At 42.8% G+C, this 26239-nt stretch overlaps 1 protein-coding gene across 3 annotated transcripts in view; it reads right to left on the bottom strand.

Moving 5' to 3' along the window:
* mapkap1.L (MAPK associated protein 1 L homeolog) overlaps nt 1–26239 on the bottom strand; it is a 133807-nt gene that overhangs the window by 25452 nt on the left and 82116 nt on the right. For 2 of the 3 annotated variants that reach the window (XM_018228647.2, NM_001086997.1), the window contains 2 exon segments: nt 15584–15681; nt 11310–11930 (listed from right to left, as the gene is read on the bottom strand). In XM_018228647.2, the coding sequence (XP_018084136.1) occupies nt 11811–11930; nt 15584–15681 (218 nt within the window). In that variant the 3' untranslated portion in view covers nt 11310–11810. 3 annotated transcript variants of the gene reach the window in all.

Below are 26239 nucleotides of genomic sequence, written 5' to 3'. Positions count from 1 at the left end.
TATTTCCTCCTTCTTCAGCTATTAACAGAATTATAAAAGGGTACGTTGCAAAGGGCAGCAGGGCTAACATAGGGTCACAAGCCAAAACTAATGATGCCCCACTGCTGTAGAGAGAAAAGCCTCGTGTTTATGCAACCAATGCACACGATTTCCTCTACTTTCCGGTACGTCAGTGCTCTTCAACTTTTTTCCTGGGGTGAGAAATAAAGATATAACGATACAATATAATGAGAGCTGGAGAGGTTCCAGGCAAGCCACAGGCCTTCAAAAGCCATTTGGGGCTGCCCCGGGCCCACGGCCCATCAGTTAACAATTACCGATACACACAGGCCCGGTACAGAGTCTATTCTGCTGTGTACAATAAACACATATGTTAAATGAAGCCCATTGTACAGCGTATAACGTACATTCAGCTCAATCGGGAGCTAATGATGTGGAGCAGCTGCTGCACACCGATTGCCTTTCAAGTCCATTAATCTGTGGTCTATACGTTATCATCTAACCATCAGAGTGCACATAACAGGGCCATATACAATCACGTGTATCAATCTTTATGAAACATTCCGGCTTCCGAAGCAGAGCTCTATAAAGCCCGTGACCAAACTGTGGAACAAATCTAGATATTATGAGGCAATATTTAAGTTCAGAAACTCATTTGTATTTGGAAAAAAAAAAATCTCAAAACCTTTCCATGACGGATGAATAATACATTACTGTGCTTTAGCGTACAGGCCTGTTTGATGGGAATTAAGAGTCAGGATAACGAGGGAACCAGCACTCCTTTCCACATAAAATAATGGTCGGACAGGGCTGACTCAGACCCGCTCCCCCGATCAGCTGGCCCCCAAAATAAAATGAAATGCGCATGTGTGCGGCGGACCCCGGAAGTTTGGAACCAGGTAGGCCCCGAATGCACCCTGCATAAAATACATTCATTGGTTCCCAGACTGTGTAAGGGGGAGCCCAGAATGTAGGCCAAATAGGATAAATATCAGGTTGTAGGTTTATAAACCAGTTTGTATACGATTTAAAGGAGAACTAAAGCTTAACTAAAGATTTAGGCTAGATATGTTGTACATTATGTCTCAGACGCTTTCCAAGATGTTGAAGTTTGAAGTCCTGGATCATTGCTGCTCTTGAGAAGCTGAAAAGTTTAGCCTGGTGCAATAAATTCAGTATATAAATTAGGGATGCACCGAATCCAGTATTTGGCCGAATCCTTAGTGAAAGATTCGGCCGAATACCGAACCGAATCCGCACATGCAAATTAGGGGCATGCAAATTTTGTCATGAAAAGTCATGTGATTTCCCCACCCGCCCCTAATTTACATATGCAAATTTTATTACTACAGCAAAAAGGAAATCATTTAAAAAAAAATAAAAAAAAAGAATTATTTGATTATAATGGAGTCTATGGGAGATGGCCTTTACGTAATTCGGAGCTATGGGTTTCTGGATAACAGATCCTATACCTGTAGTACAACTATACTTTACTCTTTTGACAATAGGGATTCCTAAACAATGGTCTTACCTACTCATCCTTCCCCTGTGGCTTTTTATAGGGGAATGATCTCCAACACAACTAAGTTAAATGCAGGTAATTTGTTAAAAACCACAGGATTGGGTAGTGGTGCCTTGGCAATATTAACGGGGCCCTTTTGAATATCATTAAAGGAAGTTCCTACAGAAAAACACTGGGCCTGGAAATGTGCAGCAATGAACAATTTTCAGTTGGATCTGTAGGGCTTCCACTACACTTTAATTAGCCTTGGCTCGCTCCCACAAACCCTTCTGTATTTTTATAAACAGCCAGAGACCCTTGAGTCCAATAAGAATACAAATCAACACGCAGGCCAGTGATTTATATTATACAGGTGCTGCTGAAAGCTGTGTCCTAATGGAAAGAAATGAGATGCATGTCAGATGGAACACAGAAAATAAAGGCTCAGAGTATTGCTGGGATTAAAGGAAATTTAAGGATGAAATACTCTAAATGCAGTTAGGTTATATGACTTTATCACGGGTCTGTGTTTAATGAAATAGTCTGCTGGGAGGAGGTGGAGTAAAGTGATCAGGTATTCGGTGGGTATAAAGCTTAGTCTTACATTTATTAAAAGAGGAAGTGAATCATAATGACTTGTTATTAGGCTTGGGCGAATTAGGGCTCTTACAGACGAGCGTTTGAAGCTGCGCTCCCCTGCGTTCCGGTTTCATGCGTTCAGCTGCAGGGGAGCGCAGGAGTAGACGCGTTCAGTTTTTTTTCAATGGGCTTGTACTCACACAGGCGCATGTAGGCGCCGAACGCAGGTTGAGACGCAACATGCTGCATTTTTCCTGCGATCAGCACCTGTGTGAGTACAGCCCCATTGAAAAAAACTGAATGCGTCTACTCCTGCGCTCCCCTGCGGCTGAAAGTATAAAACCGAAACGCAGGGGAGCGCAGCTTCAAACGCTCGTCTGTAAGAGACCTTAGACCCGCTTCGTCAAAAATTCTATGGGCGTCAAAAATTTGACGTGCGTTTTTTTTTTTTTTTTTTATGCAACACCATAAAAGTCTATGGCCGTCATTTCCGCAGCGAAACATGCCAAAAAAAAATCGCCTATCCCTACTCATTATTTGTGCAGGAAAGGTAGAACATTATGCCATGGCACTGCACTAACTGTTAGTGGGCTATTAGGTTCCCCACAAAACATCAGATAAATTACCCCTTTCACAAACAAATACTGAAATTGCTCAGGGCTCCATGGAGGTCAAAATGGCACATTTATACTGTTTATGAGATCGGAGATATATAAACTGCAGATGCTCTTGCCCAAAATGGATGAAGTTAGTTGGGGGCAACACACACATATGCTCATTTAATTATATATTGTACAGGCATTGTACTAGATATATATATATATATATATATATATATATATATATATATATATATATATACACACACACATACAAAGAATTGTTCCATGTTATGAAATGACATTATACAGTCATTTCTAAAAAGGGCCACCAAGAGAGTGCGAGAGAAAACCCTTTGGGTAGTTACGTAATGCAGCTGACAGTGTTCCCATTTGGTATTTTAGCCTTCCTTCCATGTATAAAACACGTGTAGCCCCTCTGGCATCAGTTGTTTGGTATGCACCAAGTAGAGAGGGGATTAGGGAAAAAGGTAACTTTAAAGGGATTCCGACATGATTTGTATGATGTAGTTTTTATTTCTCAATTACACCGTTTACACTGCAAATCATTCACTCTACAATAGAAAATGTCATTACTTAACCAGCAAGAGTATTTTTTCAGTTGTAATATTGGTGTGTAGGCGCCATCTCAGGTCATTTTGTCTGGTCATGTGCTTTCAGAAAGAGCCAGTACTTTAGGATGGAACTGCTTTCTGGCAGGCTGTTGTTTTTCCTACTCAATGCACCTGAATGTGTCTCAATGGGATCTGCATTCTACTGATGAATGCAGTTCTTAGATCTACCAGGCAGCTGTTATTTTGTGTGAGGGTAGGACTACACGGACGATTTTAGAGCGTACCAACGCGCTGCGAAAAAATGCAGGCATTAAATTGGATACGACAGAAATAAGGTAGTGGAAATGTCGGATGAAGTTGCAGCGTTGATCCGACGCGACACGACTGTCGGATGCAGACGCAGCGTGCAGCTGATCAACGCTGCGACACCATACAACAATGCATTCACTTACTTTATTTTCGCCGCATCCGACTTGACGCTTGCGTTTTTGGCCAGTTTGTCAGATCGCTCCAAAATTGTCCGTGTAGTCCTACCCTTAGGGAGCTGCTATCTGGTTACCTTCCCATTGTTCTTTTGTTAGGCTGCTGGGGGGGAAAGGGAGGGGTGATATCACTCCAACTTGCAGTACAGCAGTAAAGAGTGACGTGAAGTTTATCAGAGCCACATGACTGGGGGCAGCTGGGAAACTGACAATATGTCTAGCCCCATGTCAGATTTAAAAATTATATATAAAAAAACAAAACTGTTTGCTCTTTTGAGAAACGGATTTGAGTGCAGAAGTCTGATGGAGCTGCACTGTTAACTGATGCATTTTGAAAAAAATTTTTTCCCCCCATGACAGTATCCCTTTAAGCTGAAAATGAAACTGCGGGGTAGGTGGACCAATATGGCACCTTGCTGTTCAGTTAACACTACAGAGCCCATATACAGGCAGGGTGAGGCTAAATTAATTACAACCTAATTACTGAACGTCTCTGTGCAACAGAAGAATAGTAAATTCTGATTCACTTTAACTTTAGGGCTGTTATTCCTTCAGTCTCCACTTTGCCTTTTTATGCTGCTTAAATGCCCATTCCCTTAAAGTAGCTCTGCTTTAGTGGCCCCCCGAATGCTTTACATATTGTTGAGGGGAAGAAGTTAGGTGCCCGAGCCCAGTGTGAGCCTGCCATTTGCAGCTTGGCTGAGAGCTCTAGTTCAACCAGTCAGACATTAGCGATGTTTGCCAGGCATCAGCTCACAGAGGATAATATTGCCCAAGACACCGGCGCTGTTTTGTCAGGGTTAGTTGTGCTGTGACAGCAGTCACTGCCATCTGAAGTCTTAATTAGTTGCCGAGAGAAGAGTTGCGCTCAGATAAGTTCTAAGTTTGCTAATTACCAGGTAGCTGTGTAATTTCCTGCCTCCCCCCATGAGGGCAATGGGATCCAGAGCTGTGCATTTAGCTGACTCTCAAGGATAGAATGAAAAATATAGCACTTCTGCTCCGTATGTGAGCCTGAAACTTTCAGCTAAACCCCTGCATTTGGAGAGAGGCCTCTCATACGTTACAAGGGCTCTTCTCACCAAACTTTTCCTTCCCCTTAACCATTTCAGACTCACTGTATTCCAGTGGTTCCCAAATTTTAGTGCTGGTCTCCAGAGCACTGAGAGGGACTCAGCATGAAGCCCAGTATGGCTGTGATTTGGAGAGGATGCTCTAGATCCGGGGTCCCCAACCTTTTTTTACTTGTGAGCCAGCACTTTAGGATGGAACTGCTTTCTGGCAAGCTGTTGTTTCTCCTACTCAGTGTAACTGAATGTGTCTCAGTGGGACCTGGATTTTACTGTTGAGTGCTGTTCTTAGATCTACCAGGCAGCTGTTATCTTGTGTGAGGGTAGAACTACACGGAGATTTTAGAGCGATCAGACGCACTGCGAAAAAACGGAGGCGTCACATCAGAGCACTGAGAGTGGGGCTTAGCATGAAGTCCAGTATGGGTGTGATTTGGAGAGGATGCTCTAGATCAGGGTCCCCAACCTTTTTTACTTGTGAGCAGAATTTAAATGTAAAAAAGAGTTGGAGAGCAAAAGAAGCATGAAAACGTCCATGGGGATGTCAAATAAGGGCTGTTTGTGATTGGCTGTTTGGTAGCCCCTATGTGGACTGGCAGCCAACGGGAGGCTCTGTTTGGCAGTACATCTGGTTTCTATGCAACCAAAACTTGTCTCCAGGCCTGGAATTCAAAAATAAACACCTGCTTTGAGGCCACTGGGAGCAACATCCAAGGGGCTGGAGAGCAACATGTTGGTGAAGTGCTACTGGTTGGGGATCACTGCTCTAGATACACCTAAATTCCCCGCTTGAAGGACATTTAGAACATGACTAGGCTTTTCTTGGAATTATGACTCAGTGGCTTTGTTACATCTGTAATCTTGGTATGTGCTAAGTGGGGCCCAAAAATGGCACCTCCAAGGACTTTATCTTGTCCGACAACTTTGATCTATCCTGATAAGCCAAATTGCATTGGATATATAGTTGTATCTTGTAGCTAATTTATTCTATGGGGCAGACACATGGGTCTACAATGGGGCATTTCTACCACAAGGCAAGTGGAGCATCTCAGATGGGTATTTTTTTAAAGTAACAGAACATCTGACCTTTTGGAGCAGGAGGAAATTGGGTTGCCAGGCACTGAAGAATGGCCCAAGATTGTTCCTGGCACAATGCAGTCTGTAAGTGGGGAAAGGAGTTGCAGTCTGTTGCAATTATGGTCTGAACTAAAGGTGGCCATAGATTTTCGTACGATATTTGGTGCGTGTATGGTGAGAGACGAGCCGACCAATATCGACAGAAGAATTGGATATGTCTCGGCTCGTCGATTGGGCTGGCTGGAAAATTTTGATCGGACACCTTTGAAGGAACCTAATCATTGGCCATTGTTAGTGTTGAATCGTCAGTTAGGGTAGAACTAGAAAAGTGTTTTGGACGCGATTCCGCCGGATGCAATGCGCTGTGCCAAAACACAGATGTCAAGTCGGATGCGACGGAAAGCAAGGTAAGCCATAGCAATGTTGGATGGTGTCGTAGCATTCGGCCGACTCGACAAGCCTGCAGTTGTGTTGCGTCAGACGAACGATGCGATACCATCCGCCACCTGTATTTCTTACTTTGTTTTCTGCTGCATCCGACGCCTGCGTTTTGGTGCAGCGCGACGCATCCGGCAGGATCGCGTCCAAAACGCTCGTCTAGTTCTACCCATACAGGTATGGTTTCTACCTGTATATCTGACAATTCAGCTCTACACGTGTGTATTGAAACAAACTATCTTGGAAACATCTTTTCCAGGAAAGTTTTTAATGTCTATGGCCACCTTAAGCAGCCAGGCAAGGAATGAAACCGCAGCTCATGGCAGCAGGATGCAAATCAATTTCCATGCAACCAGCCAGCTCCAGTCGTATCTATGTCTGCTCAAGTTGCAAGGAAATCAAATGTTACATAAAAATAATGTTTTGTATCATTTTCTGGTGGAGAGTTTAAAGTTGGGGTTGAATTCCAATGTGCATTAATCCTATGTTCAATACAAACACTGCAATTGAAGTTTTGTAGCCAGATATGCTGACCACTGTATTTATTATTTTTAAAACCAAAACCTCAGAAATCCATCCTCATATTAACTGGCATCTGTGTACTAGCGTTATATATACTCTCTGTAGCACACAATATAGTTTTATATTACAGGTATGGGATCCGTTATCCGGAAACCCATTTTCCAGAAAGCTCCGAAATGGGGGAGGGTCATCTCTCATAGACTCAATTATAAACAAATAACTCACCTTTTTAAAATGATTCCCTTTTTTTTTTTGTAATAACAAAACAGTACCTTGTACTTGATCCAAACTAAGATATAATTAATCCTTATTTTTTATTTAATATCTAAATTATTTTTAAAGTAGACTTAAGGTATGGAGATCCAAATTACAGATAGATCCTTTATCCAGAATACCCTAGTCCTGGATAACAGGTCCCATACCTGTATTGTCACATTTTTCAGCTTAGGTTTCTATACCTGCCATCTATAGCACACATCTGAACCTCTAGTACATACCTTTTACCATTTATAGAAAAAAAATCTGGTCTTAGCTTAGTGCAGGACTGCGAGTTGCAGCTCTACTAGGAGGATATGAACATTAATGCTGCAAACGTTAGATATATATATATATATATATATATATATATATATATATATATATATATATATATATATATAGTTATACAATAATTTTCTGCCATTTGGATATCCTTAAACAAACCCTTGTACTGAGGATATAGTATATAAGAAGCGATATACACAACTCTAGGGAGCAGTGATCTGGATCAATAAGTCATGGTAGAAGGTCAAACTGCTCAACAGAAACATTATTCTTTAAATGAAAACTAAAACCTAACTAAAGAATTGGCTAGAAATGTTGTACATTATGTTTTGTGCTTCTGTACCAGCCCAAGGCAACCACAGCCCTTTAGCAGTAAAGATCTGTGTCTCCAAAGATGCCCCAGTAGCTCCCCATCTTCTTTTATGCCGATTCAATGCACATGCTCTGTGCTGCTGTCACTTACTGAGCTTAGGGACCCACTCACAATATACAGTACACATAGAATAGAAATGTCACAGTATAAGGCTTAGTAATTAATACAGATAATTACTACATGGCAGCACATAAACCAGTGCAACTAGCATCAGAATTTAATAATCAGCCCATATATTACAGACCAACCTAATTTTCTGCTGGATAATTAGTGATGACCCCAACGTTTAGCTTCTCAACAGCTGTTCAGAGCCCACTGAGCATGTGAGTGTCACAGACACTTTCCAAGATGGTGACCCCCTGTGACAAGTTTGAAGTCCCGGATCATTGCTGCTATTGACAAGCTGAAACTTTAGGTTGATGCAATAAGTTCAGTATATAAAATTTGGCATTTTCAACCACATTCCTTTAAACTGTGGCAGCTATGGCTTAACTACAACTGGCAAACAGCAGTGTAGGACCCCGCACACCCTATAGGAAATTAAGAGACGCCTGGTGCACAATGGTAGAGGCTCGGCAACCTCACGACAGGATACAAGTCAGTGACATCCAAAGGCACACAGGTCTACAGGAATTCTTCCAAAATTCTTTATTTACGGATTGCAAATGCAACGTTTCGGGGAACAGAAATCCCCTTTGTCAAGCATGCTTGACAAAGGGGATTTCTGTTCCCCGAAACGTTGCATTTGCAATCCGTAAATAAAGAATTTTGGAAGAATTCCTGTAGACCTGTGTGCCTTTGGATGTCACTGACTTGTTAACTACAACTGGCACCATCCTAGCTGCCAAAGGATGCTTGAATTTGTAGTTCCAAACAACGTAACGTATCAGCCGGTTGAGTATTTGCATCACAACGTTGGTTAAAGCTGGCTGACTTTTATATTCCTCCTTCTCTATTTTGCTTCCACTAAACATTAAGCAGAGCATATTAGACTGAACGTGTGAGACGCATGGCATCTCCGAGCACCCCTTTATCACAATCATACCAGCGCAGAATGTACCCGCTGGGACTCGCAACCACCAGACCCCAATCTCCCAGAAATCTCATTAGTTGGCTGAGCAATCTTTTACCGTAATGAAAACAATAGCTTGCAGTAAGTACTAAATCAATCCTAATCCCATTCATTTTTTTGCATAACTCATGTCTGGGGTTTTATTTCCACCCTGCATAGAGGAATCCATTTATGTATCAAAGGGGAGGCTAACCCTTTCACTTCCACTGTGCTTGTCATGAGCAAAAACAAAAAAAAAGATTTGTGTTGGGTTAACTGTGAGAATAATCTTTTACAGTTTGGTTGAGAGATTTAGCAGCAAACAAAGGCCATACACTGGGCAATAAAAGCCGCTGGCTCACACCCAGTTAACGATCAGTAACATCAATTTTAAAAAGAAAATTTCGTTAGTATATAAGAAAAAAAAAACCACAAAGACATATTAAACTTTTAAATCGCTAAGTATTAAATAAGAAAGTAAGAAATAACTTACCGAAACGCCGAAAAGGCAATCCAGTGATCCATCATGCGGCGCTCGATTTCTCCTCCCTGGCTATCTCCTATAAGGAAGGCAGGGAGGAGATATCGAGCGCCACACATCAATCGCCAGATTGCCTAAAGGGCGAAGTGACTAACACAAGCAAACTCGCCAGCGTGACGTCATTTTGGAACTTCGATGATTTCCTAACGGGCGCAGGCGTCACTTCCCTAGCAAAGGAGATAGGTGCTAGCGTTGCTTCGCACTCTAACAACAGGCGAATTTTCGCTCTGGCGAACGGACGTAACTCCGCAAATTCACTAAGATGCGGATTTTACTGAACGTTACCTCATTTGCCAGACTTGCCTTCTCCAACTCCAGGCGAAATGCAATAGAGTAGATAGGACTTCCCAAAAAATGTTGGCGTCTTTTCCTTTTTTCTGAGTGATAGCCTGCAAAGGTCCGTAAATTTTTTTTGGGGAAACCGGGTTCCGCCCTCTATTTTTTAACATAGGGCACATAAACTATACACTGGGCTCATGTGTAGGGTAATATAACAACTCGATTTTATTTATTAAGCTTCCCTGCAACATATACGTCCATTCAACTTTATAATTTCCCGCCGCATGCAAATTAGCCAATGCTAGCGCATCTTCGCTTTGGTTTGCGAAGTAACGCTAGGAAAGATTTGCCAGCGTTCGGCGCCTTGGACGCAACTTCGCACTTCAGTTAATTGCCATTGTCCTAGCGAAGTGCTGCGATATGTGCAAAGCCGTCGCTGGCGAATTTTCACCGGTAAGGGAATTTGCCCCTATGTGTGCATTATTTGTAATGAGAATCACCTGAAACCAGGGTGCAGGCAATTCCCATAGGAGCGAAGGTAAGGAACTTTGGCACCCAGTTTCAGCTAGAAACCCCTAGTTTCACCTAGTGAGGAAGCAGAGACTCCGACTCAGGAGGAAGGGCAGCACTAGCTGGAGGGAGAGAAATACATGAACACGGTGAGGCTCAAAAGCAGGTAGAAGGTCAAGCGAGGATGGGGTGTTGAGTACAAGCCGGGCCCCTCCACGGATTATTTTGGGGGGCAGTAGTTACACTGCTGGTTCCACCCCTCAATAACTAATTGTGGGGGCAAAAGCCGGCTAATTAGGGGGAGATTTGGGGCTGTAGCAAAGCATTCTGGGCAATGTAGACCTTTCTCCATCTAGTTGCACCTTAGCTGGGGCAGGACTCACACAGCGATAATATACTTGAATAAAAAGAAATTGTTTCGCTTTTCCAGTCGGACATCTTCTGGGATCGTTCTTTTCTTTAACCCTTTTTGTGACACAGATCATAGAATCTATGGCGTCAGCATAAAAGTACCACAATACAGTAAAGTGTAGGCTTACAGCTCTTGCTCTGACCTTTTTTATTCAGCAGCTCTCCAATTTGCATTTTTCATCAGTCTAGTTGCTAAGGTCCAAATTAGCCTAGCAACTATGCATGGACTTGAATAAGAGACTGGAATATGAATAGGAGATGACCTGAATAGAAAGAGGAGTAATACAAAGTAGCAATAACTAATTTGTAGACTTAGATGGGTTCAGTGACCTCCACCTGAAAGCTGATATAATATAAAAATAATAAAAAAACTATTAAAAATAAATAATGATCCAAACTAAGATACAATTAATCCTTATTGGAAGCAAAACCAGCCCATTTGGGTTTATTTAATGTTTAAAGGCTTTTCTACTAGATTTAAGGTACGAAGATCCAAATTACGGAAGACCCCAGGTCCCGAGCATTCTGGATAACAGGTCTCACACCTGTACTATTGCCCTAATGCTGGGTAATCTATTACAATAAGATCTCTAGTGAGGGGAGGGGGAGGCTTCTGCACCCAGGTGATGGGAACGGTGTGATTGGAGTATTGAAAAAACTGTGTATTTCGATGTGTATGAGTAAAAACCCACATTGTATTAAGAGTGGAAAAGGGATTCATCAGTTAGTGATCATAATAAAGCAACAATAACATTTAATAACAGTTTCAAAACAGAGAAATGTTCTCACTTTTTTATTGTAGATATCTCTTCTCTTTACCATGTCATTTCATGAATACTCTGTTCTGATTGGTTATCACTTACATATGGGGTTTCAAGCGGACGGCCCCCCTCGAAGCTTTTGTGAAGCATAAGTGGCTTCACACAGAGGCCGCCATTTTCACATCCCTGGCCAATAAGAGGAAATGGTTGAGAATGTCTCTAACGTCAGAAGGAGGGGAATTAATTCCAACGAGCCCCGTCCTGGGCCTTGTGATCTATGGAGGCGTCATCAGATGGTCCTTTTTGCATTCCGAAGCTGCAGTAAAAACTAGGGATGAGATTTTGAGGGTAGGGGGCTGAATGTAAAGCTAAAATGCTTGTGGATGCCCAAAATTGGGGCTCCCAATTATCCTTTGTCAGTGTCCATGAAGGAAGGATAATGCACAGTCCAAGGCCTAGTTACCAGCAGATAAAACACACATGATTGTAGATTCTCTCCTATCCCGTCTTCTTTTCTTTCTGGAAGCTGAAGCTGGTTCTCCTGGTCAGTTTTCTTTGTTTCTGGGCAAAGTAATCGGCTCGGGCAGTGCTGGCCCGTGACTCCAGAATATAATTGACCTGCAGGGAAGAGCCCGAGATACAGGACACGTTTAACATACAGTAATATGAGACATGCCCGTTCTGTCGCTCTCTCTGGCTGCAGCTGGATTCTCCCTGTTGTTGCTAAGGGTTGCTGGGAGTTGTAGTTAACAGTTGGTTTGATTAAATCAGCTTTTATCATTAGTCAGGAAGAAAAAAGTGAGCCTGCTCTACCCAGAGTGGAAAGGGCAGTACTTAGCTGCACAGATAATGAAGGCAGTTTTATGCTGGCTATTAACATCATCTCAGTGAATCTAAAAGCTGCAATTAACCATTCAATTAGGTCTATTGCTAATTATCCCATTTGCTGTATACACACGAGGAGCGGTTATCACACTGCCTGCTTGGCTCACATTATTATATGGGGTCCGTAATACTGTCCACGGCTTGGGACAACCTTCTCCTCAGAGCCCCCTGGTCCAGCAGGTACAGGGTAATGAGATGGGCACACATTTGGCTTGATTATATCTCAGTCTGAGAATTCATCCATTTCATTTTGGCTCGATTCAAACGGTCAGGCAGCTAAGCCTAGGGAAGGGTAAACAAGTCCTCAGTGCTGTGCTGCCTTTGCTCTCTACACTGCAAGTTATGGCAAATGAATACTCACATGGAGTGACTCCACAGCACAGCATAATACATTGTCTGCAATGTTCTACCTGATACTGTGTACCCTGTGCTTGAATGGCTGCCCCCATGGCTAAACAGCAGCTTGTTTATATAAACTATAGTAGTACTTATCTGTTATCTACTGTGTACCCTGTGCTTGAATGGCTGCCCCCATAGCTACACAGCAGCTTGTTTATATAAACTATAGTAGTACTTATCTGTTATCTACTGTGTATCCTGTGCTTGAATGGCTGCCCCCATGGCTACACAGCAGTTTGTTTTTTTAAACTATAGTAGAGTTTATGAAGCAAATACACCAGTTATACCAGTGCAGGGCAACACTAAATTATATTGTCATTCCTTTAAAACACCTTCATGTTGGTGTCACTGTTCCTTTAAACCAGAAATAGGTCCAGTCAGTGCTATGACATTGCTTTTTATCTGCTGAGAGAGGCTCCCACTGCACTGAGTATCCTGCTGCTATCTTATGTATGGGTGTGAGTAAACCTAACCTTGCATTACGTACCTTATGATTTATACAAGCCAACTCTGGAACACTCAGCAATTCCTGATGAACTAATACAATCATTTACATAGGAGGAGGCAGGTGAATGAAGCAGTGGCTCCAAGCAGTGTGACTAGAATTATTATAGCAGGTTTAACCCACAAAGCAAATTATTATGACAATATAACACACCTATGTGTCTTAGTATCATTGCTGAGTTAGTACTATAGTCACACCCAAACACCACTGACATAACCCATAGCTGTTCCTGCAACATATGGAAGGAACACCCATACCCCATTGTCACACCCTCACTTATTTATAGATAGATTTTTGTGAAAAATAACCAAAAATGTGTTTGGCTAAATGTCACCTTCGGTAACATGGCAGTTGTGGCCTTCGTTTCAAATATCCTCAAGGAGAGCGTAAGCCTTTAAGATACAAGGTGATGGGTCCTGCTTTGTGTCTGCTGGGACTGAGTGTATCTATAGAATACCTACCATAAAGCAAGACACAACTGCCAGAAAGGAAATAAAAAAAGAGTACCTAAAAATACACCAGCACAAAATACAGTACAAAAAAAAAAGTTCTTTATCTTTCATTTAAAGGGATTCTGTCATGATTTTTATGATGTAGTTTTTATTTCTCAATTATACTGTTTACACTGCAAATAATTCACTCTACAATATAAAATTTCATTCCTGAACCAACAAGTGTATTTTTTTGTTGTTGTAATATTGGTGTATAGGTGCCATCTGAGGTCATTATGCCTGGTTATGTGCTTTCAGAAAGAGCCAGCACTTTAGAATGAAACTGCTTTCTGGCAGGCTGTTGTTTCTCCTACTCAATGTAACTGAATGTGTCGCAGTGGGACCTGGATTTTACTAGTGAGTGCTGTTCTTAGATCTACCAGGGAGTGGTTATATTGTGTTAGGGAGCTGCTATCTGGTTACCTTCCCATTTTTCTGTTGTTAGGCTGCTGGGAGGAATGGGAGGAGGTGATATCACTCCGACTTGCATTACAGCAGTAAAGAGTGACTGAAGTTCATCAGAACACAAGTGACATGACTGGGGGCAGCTGGGAAAGTGACAATATGCCCAGATTTCAAAATTAAATATAAAAAAATCTGTTTGCTCTTTTGAGAAATGGATTTCAGTGCAGAATTCTGCTGGAGCAGCATTATTAACTGATGCTTTCAACAACAAAAAAACATGTTTTTTCATGACAGTATCCCTTTAAATACTCAGTTCAGAGTAGGGATGCACCGAATCTTTTTTCAGCAGGATTTGCACGAATCCTTGTGACTGGCCGTACCCGAATACAAATTTGCATATGCAAATTGGGGGGGTGGGAAGGGAAATCACACAACTTTTTGTCACAAAACAAGAAAGTAAAAAATGTGTGTTCCCCTTTTTACCTTCCCTTCCCTAATTTGCATAAGCAAATCAGGATTCGGTTTAGTATTCAGCCAAATCTTTCATGAAGGATTTGGCGCATCCCTAGTTCAGAGTTTGTTTATTAAAGTCTCTAAATAACAGGTGAATGGAAGGGGCCACGTAGTTTGCTTTAACTGGGGCCATAATGCGACAACAGAAACATTCTGAGCAGCCTATAAGCTATGCCTTTATAAAGGAATAATCACATTGTATTTGGCCTTTAAACCAGTTATCTCCGGACAAAAAAAAAAAAAAAGGAACTGCACACTTTTATTGGTTCATAAAGGGCCAATTTTAGTGAATCACAAATAAGAGCATTTCCGCATGCGGCAATCACACATTCTCGTGTTCCCCGTGTCTCTGCAGCCCAAAAGGTTAATAAGAATGACCTCTGTGTATAAATGAGCTGCGCTGAGTGTGATGATGAGAGAGATTATAGCCAGGGCCAGATTTATGGGCGATAAGGCCTAAGGAACACAGCTCTTAAAGGAGAAGGAAAGGATAAAATTAATTAAGCTTTATCTGAAAGTTCTATATGAATACACCAGTAAACCCTCAAAGTAATGCTGCTCTGAGTCCTCAAAATAAACACAGCATTTCTTTCCTTCTATTGTGTATACATGGGCTTCTGTATCAGACTTCCGGTTTTCAGCTTAAACATCCAGGGCTAGGGCTTGAGCATGCTCAGTTTGCTCCTCCCCTTACTGCTGTAATCTGAGCCCAGAGCTATGAGTGAGCAGGGAGGGACTTAGGCAGGAATGATGTCATACCAAGCTAATATGGCAGCTGCTATCCTAAACAAACACAGAGAGAGATTCTAGCTGTTAACACAGGTATGGTAAAGCATTCTGTAGAATAAATATAGTGTTAAAGCTTGCACTATTGTGGCTAATCTATTGGTAATAAACTGCTTCGGTAGGTTTCCTTTTCCTTTAAAGCAATACGATCACTTCAATCCGCCCCACTCTTTCAACAGAACTGCCTGTGCAATGGGAAATCTTAGATGAGCCCAGGCAAGCCATATGGCATCTCCTGCGCGGGTATAACTATGGCAGCAGTGTATCGGCAGGGCATTACCACTAACCTTCAATACAATCTCATTCACCGTGGCTGCGTCCGACTCAAAGTACAGATGTTTGTAGTCATGGTTGCTCAGGTAGGTCACTTTGAACATTGCATGGCCTGAAATAGGAAAAAAATAAGTCTTTAGAACGGGCACTCCGAAACTTCCGTCATTCCCAGGAGCCTCAGTTGATGAAACCACTTATAGTGCCTCGTTCTCATCATCAGACACAGCCTGTGCAAAGCAGTGGAACTCTGTAGAAATTACATTAAGTGTATTGAGATATGGTTAAAAAAAGTTAACATTTAGTATGTTATAGAAAAGCTAATTCTAAGCAATTTTTCTAATTGCTCTCCATTATTTTATTTTTTTTATAGTTTTTTAATTTTTTGCTTTCTTCTTCTGACTCGTTCCAGCTTTCAAATAGGGCTCACTGACCCCATTTAAAAAACAAATGCAAATTGAGGCTACAAATGTTTTGCACCCTGGGATCCTCAGGTGCCCACAGAATGATAATACGGAAAGGAGAGTCTTTAAGAGAAATAGCCCTGTAAGCTTTTATTCTCGTGCAACCGTAAATTGAGATTTTGTGCACTGTACACACTCTGGTTATATTTATGTGACAAGAGAAGCTGCCATACTGCTTGCCTCAGTGGCGAAAACAGAAAATATGGCCACTAGAGGCGCCATATGTAGAATCATGGCTATGCACCAACGGAATATTCCATGCGCACAAACAGCTGTACTTTGTAAAAAGAAATACGTTTGTATATTGTTCCATGAAACGGTTTCTGGTTAGTATGAGAAGTAGAAAAATTATGTAAATACAGATATGGGAGCTGTTATGCAGAATGCTCAGGACCTGGGGTTTTCCAGATAAGGGATCTTTCTGTAATTTGGATCGTCAGACCTTAAGGGCAGAGACACACGCTCAGATTCGGGGGAAATTTAGTTGCCCAGCAATAAATCTCCTCTTCTTCGGGCAACTAATCTCCCTGAACTGCCTCCCGACGGCTAGAATGTATATCACCGACGGGATGGCACTCAAGAGCAATTCGTTTTCCGAAGTCGCCCGAAGTTTCCTCGTGAGGCAACTTTGGGGACTACTTCGGAAAACGAAGCACTCCTAGTGCCATCCCACCAGTGATTTACATTCTAGCCGTCGGGAGGCAGTTCGGGGAGATTAGTCGCCCCGAAGAAGAGGTTCGGGGTGATTCTACATGGGATCTGAGCAGGACAGCCTATCCCCCCTCACATTGATCGGAGATACTTTATCCTGTTGTGACATCATACAGCAGGTTGGTGCATAAGGGAAAGTATTGTTATTATATTGTGTAGCCTCGGAGGCCGGGACATTTTATCCTAGAACAGTAATTAAGCATCATTACAGGACATTAATCTTGTCCCATTAATCCAGCTAATGATTTAAAGATGAGGACACATATATAGGTTCTTTAAATCATTGCCCAAATTAAAGTTTGGATGGTTCATATATTTGCTGCTGCCTGAAGGGGGATAATGTGTTCCTGATGCATGGTGCAATCAGCCGCGTATCTCAGAGACTTAATATGCACCAGTGTTACACAGTACTTCCCACGCCGCTGCTCACGGTCTTGTATATAAAATCAATTTATTCCCATGGGGTGCACCCAAAAAGAAAGCACAGCCTCAGGGGTTTAGGGATTGATGTCACTCACTGCTTATATTACAGCCACTTCAATGATGTCATCAGTGTGGATGAGATATGCCTGGTGACATCACATCTATATACCACACCTATTTTTGACGTCCCAGCTGGGGGTGGGTACAGGGTCGGACTGGGGGGCCCAGGGCCAACCGGGACTAATGTCCAGGGCCCCCTCTGCACCCCTACTGTGATGCGCCAAGCTCACTCAGCGCGCCTGTGTGAAGGCGCTTCTCAGGGCGCCTGCATGAGGGAGCTGCTCGGTGTGTCTGCATGAATGGTGCTGTGCGGCGCCTAAAAAAACCTTTTTTTTCTTTTATTCAGATCGGGAGAGGGGTCTGGTCCGGCCCATTAAGGGACGGACCCACCGGGGTTTTTCCTGGTTGAACTTGATGGACCTGTGTCTTTTTTTCAGCTTAACTTACTACTATGTAATGTTATGCCTTTATGGGAAAACAAGTAAAAGCTAAAGTGTGCCTATAAATAAAGGAAATGTCACCACTAAGAGACAATCATGCTGCCCATGGGAGATGTCATTGTTTTGGCATCTCTGGCAAGGGAAACATCTATTTAACCATTCAATGGCTGGGTGGAACATTCAGAATTTACTGCTGTTGAGGCTGAAAAAAAGACAGTAGACTTATTTTGCCCACCACAATAGGTGTGAGTTATAACGTTGCTGTCTGTATCAGAAAGGCAAGCAACTGGAGTCCCAATAAGGCACATGGTCTAGACACTGCTGACCTATCTGTTATTTTAATAAATACAAGCTGTTGGGCACTCCCATAATGCCTCATGTTTTCATTCACAGTTTAATATGAGAAAGAAGATGAAAGTAAAGGGAAGTGATAGAGAGCAAAAAAGGATGGTGGGAAGGCACGCAGGAGCAGAGGAAGAAAAAGAAGGTGGCACAAAGGAGCAGAGAAAAGGTGGCACACAGAAGAAGGTGGCACACAGAAGCAGAGGAAAAAGGTGGCACACAGGAGAAAAAGGTGTCACAGGAGCAGAGGAAGAAGGTGGCACACAGGAAAAGAAGGTGGCATACAGGAGCAGAGGAAAAAGGTGGCACACAGGAAAAGAAGGTGGCACAAAGGAGCAGAGAAAAGGTGGCACACAGAAGAAGGTGGCAAACAGAAGCAGAGGAAAAGGGTGACACACAGAAGCAGAGGGAAAAGGTGGCACACAGGAGCAGAGGGAAAAGGTGGCACACAGCAGAAAAAGGTGGCACACAGAAGCAGAGGAAGAAGGTGGCACACAGGAGCAGAGGAAAAAGGTTGCCCCTAAGAGCAGAGGAGAAAAAGGTGGCACACAGGAACAGAGGAAGAAGGTGGCACACAGGAGAAGAAGGTGGCATACAGCAGCAGAGGAAAAAGGTGGCACACAGGAGCAGAGGAAGAAGGTGGCACACAGGAGAAGAAGGTGGCACACAGGAGAAGAGGAAAAAGGTGGCACACAAGAGCAGAAAAAGAAGGTGACACACAAGAGCAGAGGAAAAAGGTGACACACAAGAGCAGAGGAAAAAGGTGGCCCACATTAGCAGAGGAAGAATGTGTCACACAAAAGCAGAGGGAAAAGGTGGCACACAGGAGCAGAGGAAGAAGGTGGCACACAGGAGAAGAAGGTGGCACACAGGAGAAGAAGGTGGCACACAGGAGAAGAAGGTGGCACACAGGAGCAGAAGGTGGCACACAGGAGCAGAGAAAGAAGATGGCGCACAGGAGAAGGCACCAGCAAAAGGATGCCTAAAAGTGGATTAATGAAAAGGGAAAAAGGAAGACAGGCAAAGATAAACAGTGAGAAAGTAGGAAAAGGAAATTACAGCAGTCATTAAAGTGGTGGTTCACCTTTAAGTTAAGTTTTAGTATGTTAAAGAATACCTCCTTTTAAGCAACTTTTCAATTGGTCTTCATTTTTTCTAATTTTTTATTTATTTGCCTACTTTTTTTTTTAACTGATCCCAGCTTTAAAATGGGGGTCATTGACCCCATGTAAAAAAGAAATGCTCTATAAGGCTACAAATGTATTGTTATTACCACTTTTTATTACTCATCTTTCTATTCAGGCCTCTCCTATTCATATTCCAGTCTCTTACTGAAATATGTACATGGTTTCTAGGCTAATTTGGACTCTAGCCACCAAATTGAAAACTGGGGAGCTGCTGAATAAAAAGCTAAATAACTCAAAAAAACACAAATAATAAAACATGAAAAAAAATTGTGAATTGTCTTAAAATATCACCCTCTACATCATACTAAAAGTTAATTTTGAGGCAAACCTTTAATGGGCACTTTTTAACCCCTTCGCTACTGCTTCCTTACCCCCAAGTTGAACAAAGCTCAGATTCCACCATTATTCCTTACGGTACTGCAGAAAATGTAGGTGCACGATAAAACAGGCACATGACAGGGCACTGGGTGCCAGACAAAGTCAAACCTTGCGGGATCCAAATGTAATCGCTGGGATATACCTGCCTATCCAATGATCTGCAGACACAAGGGCTCCCAAAATTGCCACTGTCCATCCATCCCAGCTTTTATGAACTGGGTTCCATTGGGTTTAGATGCTACTCAACACACTCAACATGTAACTTCGTTTGCATTTCATGGCAATGCATGAGCCCCATGTCTGTGTGGATGCCACCCCAAGTTCTCAAATAATCCCTAATTAAAACCAAAGGGTAGCAGAGCAGGTGGGAACAGAGCAAAGTCACCAGGGGAACATTAACGGGATTCTGTCATGAATTTTATGATGTCGTTTTTATTCCTTAATTACATTCCTGAACAATATCATTTGTAATATTGGTGTGTAGGTGCATCTCAGGTAATTTTGTCTGGTCATGTGCTTTCAGAAAGAGCCAGCACTTTAGGATGGAACTGCTTTCTCACAGGCTGTTGTTTCTCCTACTCAATGTAACTGAATGTGTCGCAGTGGGACCTGGATTTTACTATTGAGTGCTGTTCTTAGATCTACCAGGGAGCGGTTATTTTGTGTTAGGGAGCTGCTATCTGATCCGATACAGCAAAACTGATTAATAATCAGAATATGCAGACTGCACTGGGTCCTGTGTTGTCATGTAATTTAATGTATATTTTATAGATTTTGTATTGTTTAATACAAACTTTCTCCAACTCTGCAGAACCAGTGGCTGCAGCAAAATAATCCTCCAAATAGAATCCCAGTTTATCTGTTTAAATCTGGCTCCATGATCTTTGTCCCTGCAGCTGGAGTTGGAAACAGTAAAGGCAAAAATAAATTCCAATACAAATCTCTACACAGTCGCCGACTGCTTTACAGGGAAACAAACAAAGCTGCTTGAGTTCTGCATGGCTGGGAAGGTGGGGGCTCCAATCAACGAAGAGTTCACAGGAGCAGTAAAGAACTGACGGAGTGAGCCCATTAGCAGGGAATCTGCATGCCGGTGTGTCCTGAAGGAACCGCTCTGGCCGCGGCATACAACAACTTGCAAAAAATCAGGAACGGACTCCACCGGAACAGTAGACACTCAGGGAACCAGCATTAAAACCGTAAATACTTTATTGGATATGGATTAAAATCACCAGCGGGCAGGGGATGGTCACGAAACGCGTCAAGCCACATCCCCTGCCCGCTGGTGATTTTAATCCATATCCAATAAAGTATTTACGGTTTTAATGCTGGTTCCCTGAGTGTCTACTGTTCCGGTGGAGTCCGTTCCTGATTTTTTGCAAGGTGGGGGCTCCCCCTGCTGTTCAAAAGTATGATTGTTTACCTGCAGATCAGTTAGGGACCGTCTGACAATTCCTATCCACAGCAGTAAATGAAGGGAAAATTTCACTGCATACAGTCAGGTTTCTTATAAAAAATGGTACACATTTTTTAATTAAAGTATATTGGAGATAGGTTTCTTTTTCATCAAAGAAAGTAAAAGTGGGATTTTATTTTTTTGCCTTTACATGCCCTTTAAGTTTCTCAGAGCACAAGTCACATGACTGGGGGCAGCTGGCAATATGTCTAGCCCCATGTCAGGTTTGCTCTTTTGAGAAACGGATTTCACTGCTGGAGCAGTGCTATTAGGTGTTGAAAAATATTTTTTTCCCCATGACAGTATCCTATGTTAGTGTAAAAGCTATAATTTTCAGGAACAGAAGGGGAGGCCATGGATCAAAATGCGCATGAAGGATTAAAAGCATAGCCAGCCCCTGTGCCAGACATGAAAGAGAGAAAAGTTACTCTGCCGGTATAAATATTAATGCAGCATATTTCTTTGTGCTCCATATAAATGCCGGGCTGATTAATACAACATGATGCATGTGAGTTTGCTAAAGGGCACCTCTAATGTTTACACCGGTGCATCGTGCGCTAAGGGTCCCAGGGAACAGGAAAGGGTGCAAATGGGTGTGACAACGAGTGCCTTTTTGTGTTTCGTCCCAGTGACAAGGACATGCTGGGGAATCCTCCGACCTTTTGCATACAAGCTAATTAAAAAGAAATTACCTCTGGTTCTCTGTTCCTTGGTGAGACACCAGAACAGCAGGTTTTACACATGAACAACTCAAAAGCTGCTAGTCTTTATCCGCTCTCCAGGTAACCCTTCCCATGCCAGGGAGCACAGAGCGAAAACGAAGTCTTACGAAGCAGAAAAGGAGGGAGATGAAAGCAAAGAACAAGGACCATGGGTCAGAACATACAAGGGGCACATGAGTAATGTGAAATGATGCGATAACGGAGGGAGAAAGGGGAATATTTGGGAAGAAAGGAATGAAGGAGTAATGAGAGGAATGAAGGGGGTTGTTAGACTGGAATGTGAGAAATGGAAGGGCGGGTGGGCTTGGATGCTTCATAAGGCAAAAAAATGAAGGCCAAACAAAAGAGAAAGAAGGAAACAAATCAGGAAGGTGCAGTGAATGAAATAAAGGGGTAGAAGCATCAAGAAGTAAAGGACAAATAATCCCATGTACAAATGTTAACCTCCAACTGTTCTTGGAAGGATAAAGAACCTCAACTAAAGTAGTAGTAGCTACGACAATCAACTGCCTGCAACCACATGAGCAGTGTGACTTATTTATGTGCAACAAAACATGCGGTTGACCATTCAGGCAGTTCTCATGGTCCTGCCGTGTAATTGACCTGCTTTGCTCTGTGTTTATGTGTGTAAGCCTTACTAGGCTGTGTCTAAGTGTGTAACCTGCTATTGTGTGTGTTTCCATGTGTGTGTTTGTTTAGAGAGCTGAGCAGACTCGCTTTCTTTGGTGAGAGACATCAATCAAACTGTCAGTTCTAGTGACAGCTGCCGACAGAAGGCCAGGGTCAGAGGTTACAGGATAAAAGAAAAAGAGGAGGGGTGCAGACATGGGCTGCTGCTGATCTTCTCCCTGCTATGCCTTTCCTCTTAGTACAAAGAGGCAGAGACAGGAGGCCCAGAATCCATCGTCTTCATCAATCTTCTTGCCAAAGCCTTCAGGCCAGCAGTGCGGAACTACTATATGCAGAGGTGTGACGGGATGATGGTCCTCCACTCCGCACCTGCCGCGTCCTTGCACATTGCATGGGGTAAGGAGGCAACTGTGAAAATCAAAACCCTTCCCCCAAAATGGCACATAATGGTCAGGGTGATGTTTGTTGAACTCAAGACCACAGTAATGCCAAACTGAAAGCTACTGTCTCAGCCATGAGACTGCCAAGGTCTTTAGAAAGAGGCCAAGTGCACAGTTGTAAGCAAATCAATGCTATTTTAGGTATCCCATTGCTTTCCCAAGTGTTGCTCCTCATACCTGCTAATACAAACGTATGATTAACACTTATTACTATCACATGGATCCATTCATGTCTCATACAAACCACCTTAGGCTTCTAGCACCTTTCAGAGGAGATAAAATCAACACCTGCACTTAAAGTTGTACAGCCATGACTTCCCTTTCGTATCCGCTTTTATTTTCAACCGCAGGTAATGGGGTAAATGAGTAATCGGCATATTGGTGCTAAATGCTATTCCAGGTTCCTGAGGAGTGAGACTGTCTTTCTGCATGAAGAGATCTTTTGGCTCGATAGTAACATGCGACTTGTAGCCACTGAGCAAAATGGAATTCGACTGATTCATGGCAGAACTGCTCCCTAAACCCATTCCTCTTGTTGGAACAGCTCATGGGTCTTTAATGAGAAGCCAAAGCTATATGCTGGTGCTGCAGAATTGCACCTCCAAAGCGATACTGTTCCAGTTGTTATGGTCCAAAATGGTGCATAGACCATTAAGTAAAAAATTGATTGCTTATGAAAACAGTAGAAAAGAAATCCAATGACATACAGAATTGCTGCAAGCAAGGTGCACCTTGCACGTTTAATATGGAAGTGCTACATTCCCACAAACTGGATTCCTTTTCTACTAGATGTGAATTGAGCTTGCCGAACCTCAACCACTGTGTACCAGACATCTCTTTTTAAAGGAGGCAAGGGTGTGCGAGAGCCAGTTGTGTACTAGTTGCTTATGAAAATAACCATCAAGGCTACGGCACAATCAAGCCGGCACCCACACCAAGATCTGACCGCGTCACGGTGACGTCTCTGTGCCATTCAGAAGCACAGAGATGGAGAAAGAGATATATTATACAAATTGGAAAATAAAACACCACAAAAGTTGTGATTGGGAACTGGGGCACAATTAGCCTGTGCATTGACTTGCGGTGGTTCTAACATTCTCTGAAGGGGCTAGCGGCCGGCGAGTCAGATAAAAGCCATCTTTGGAGGGATATAAAGTCATTATGTAGTGCTTTCAATTTCACTCTATTTCCAAGGCAGATAGCCTGGCCTGTCAGAGGCGCGGAGGGAATCACCGCAGATGCTGATTGATTTACTCAGGAGAGAGAAACTCGCAGGGCGCATAACAGTGCGAGTTTAGGAGGCTAATGTTGCAATAGTCGTCATCCTTAGGTCGGCAGCCCGATACAATCACATTATTGTCATATGCGGCAAGTGGCTGCTCTCTGCATATCATATCTATTACACCGCTTGCTTGTGCAATCCACTTCTTTCCACTGCCTATCATGGAAACACGAACAACTGGTTCCCCGACATGGACACATCTTTATATAGGGTAAAGGGAAAAAAAGAGACTCTGTATAATGGAATCAGGTTTTAGTTTGCCTTGTGGGACTATTCGTACAAGAACTATTATTGATACATAGATACTTTTATTGCACACCTTATAAGTGACACTTAGAATGCTATAATCATAACCTCGGCTTCCCAGATGCCGCGGGACTACAAATTCCAGAAAGCATTACTGTATAATGATGCTAAAAGCATGCTGGGATTTGTAGTCCAGTAACATCTGGGAAGCTAAGGTTAAGAAACAGGGCTAGATTGTGACATTGTTTAATTGGTCTAGTCACAACCCCTGTAAACCAGATAGGGGGAGGCCTGAATTGAAAGCAAAGTTTTAGAACAGTGGTCCCCAACCAGTAGCTCGTGAGCAACATGTTGCTCTCCAACCCCTTGGATGTTTCTCCCAGTGGCCTCAAAGCAGATGCTTAATTTTGAATTCCTGGCTTGGAGGCAAGTTTTGGTTTCATAAAAATGAGGTGTACTGCCAAACAGAGCCTCAATGTAGATTGACAATCAACATAGGGGCTACCAAATGGCCAATCACAGCCCTTATTTGGCACCCCAAGAACATTTTTCATGCTTGTGATGCTGCCCAACTCCTTTTACTTCTGAATGTTGCTCACGGGTTCAAAAGGTTGGGGATCCCTGCACTCTAGAACAATAAAAATCTGGCTTTAGAATCATCCCTGCAACTACCTAGTGTTTTAAATGTAGGGTTTGAGAGGCAGAAGAGAAGGGCTCTGGACTCCAGACTATACACTGTTGTCAACACCACCCACTGTATTACAATATAAGGTACCTGGCACAAGCAACCTGCCTCCACTAAGCCTGCGTATTTTTGCAAGGTAAGAGAAGCAGCGCTGCTCCATTGATTTAAATTCTATCAGCCTGTGTGCGGTTACAGACAGGCTAAGGTCTGCCCATATGTGTGAAATGGGGCATCTCCGGGCAGCCCTCAGCTTTACTGTGTGTGACCGCACACAGGCTGATTGGATTCAAATCAATGGAACAGGAGCACTGCGCAGATCTGCTTCTCTCTCAGCCTGCAAAAATACACAGGCCGATAACAACCACTGCCAACAGCCTGTGTGCCCATAGCCTAATAGTTGGGAAATGACCTTGTAGGAGAAGCTGAATGCACAAAAGCGCCCATATAATTAGCCCAGCAATAGTCCCAGCTCATGGGGCCTATTTCTTATGGGGCTAACATCTTCATTGTAACCGTCATCCAGCTGACCCCGCACGCTGCCTGCGTTTGGATGCGTGCATAAGTACAATTTATAATATCATTCCGAGCTAGATACGTTGAGCTTGTGTTACCAGAGATAAAACATGGAAAAGAGGATATATTGCACAAGTCGGAGCTCTTATCTCTTTCTCATCCTCTCCTTCTCCTTTCTAATTCATTCAAGGAGGACCCCAGGAATCATTTTTTTTTTTGATGTAAGCCTTGCAGTGAGACATACATCACCGGCCGATAAGAATCGCGCTAAAACTTGGGAGAAATGGAGAATGTGGAAACCGGTGAGGGAAATATTTCTTCATCTCCCCCATTAGAAAAAAAAGACAGGGAAAACAGAAAAAGTCTAACGCAGCTGCACTTCTGAATTGTGATGCTGAAGTAGTTTTTATAGCCAAAAGGTTGTTCACTTTTAAAATAACTTTTTGTATGATGTAGAGAGTGATATTCTGAGACAATTTGCAATTGGTTTTCATTATATGTCTTGCCAGCATTCTACTATATCCACCCTCATGGCCACCCGAGGAACCCGGCACTCACATGCACAGCTCTGTAGCAGAGAAATAAATGCACCTGGGCTGAGATTCTGTGCAGTTTATGGACATATTTATATGTTTACTATATTTTTATCTAACAGAACTACCCAGTCTAGCACTAGTGCACTCTGTCTATACAG

Source organism: Xenopus laevis, chromosome 8L, assembly GCF_017654675.1.
Source record: "Xenopus laevis strain J_2021 chromosome 8L, Xenopus_laevis_v10.1, whole genome shotgun sequence".
Lineage (NCBI taxonomy): Eukaryota > Metazoa > Chordata > Amphibia > Anura > Pipidae > Xenopus > Xenopus laevis.
Note: the sequence above shows the minus strand (reverse complement) of the source record. Positions and strands in the feature narration are given on the sequence as shown.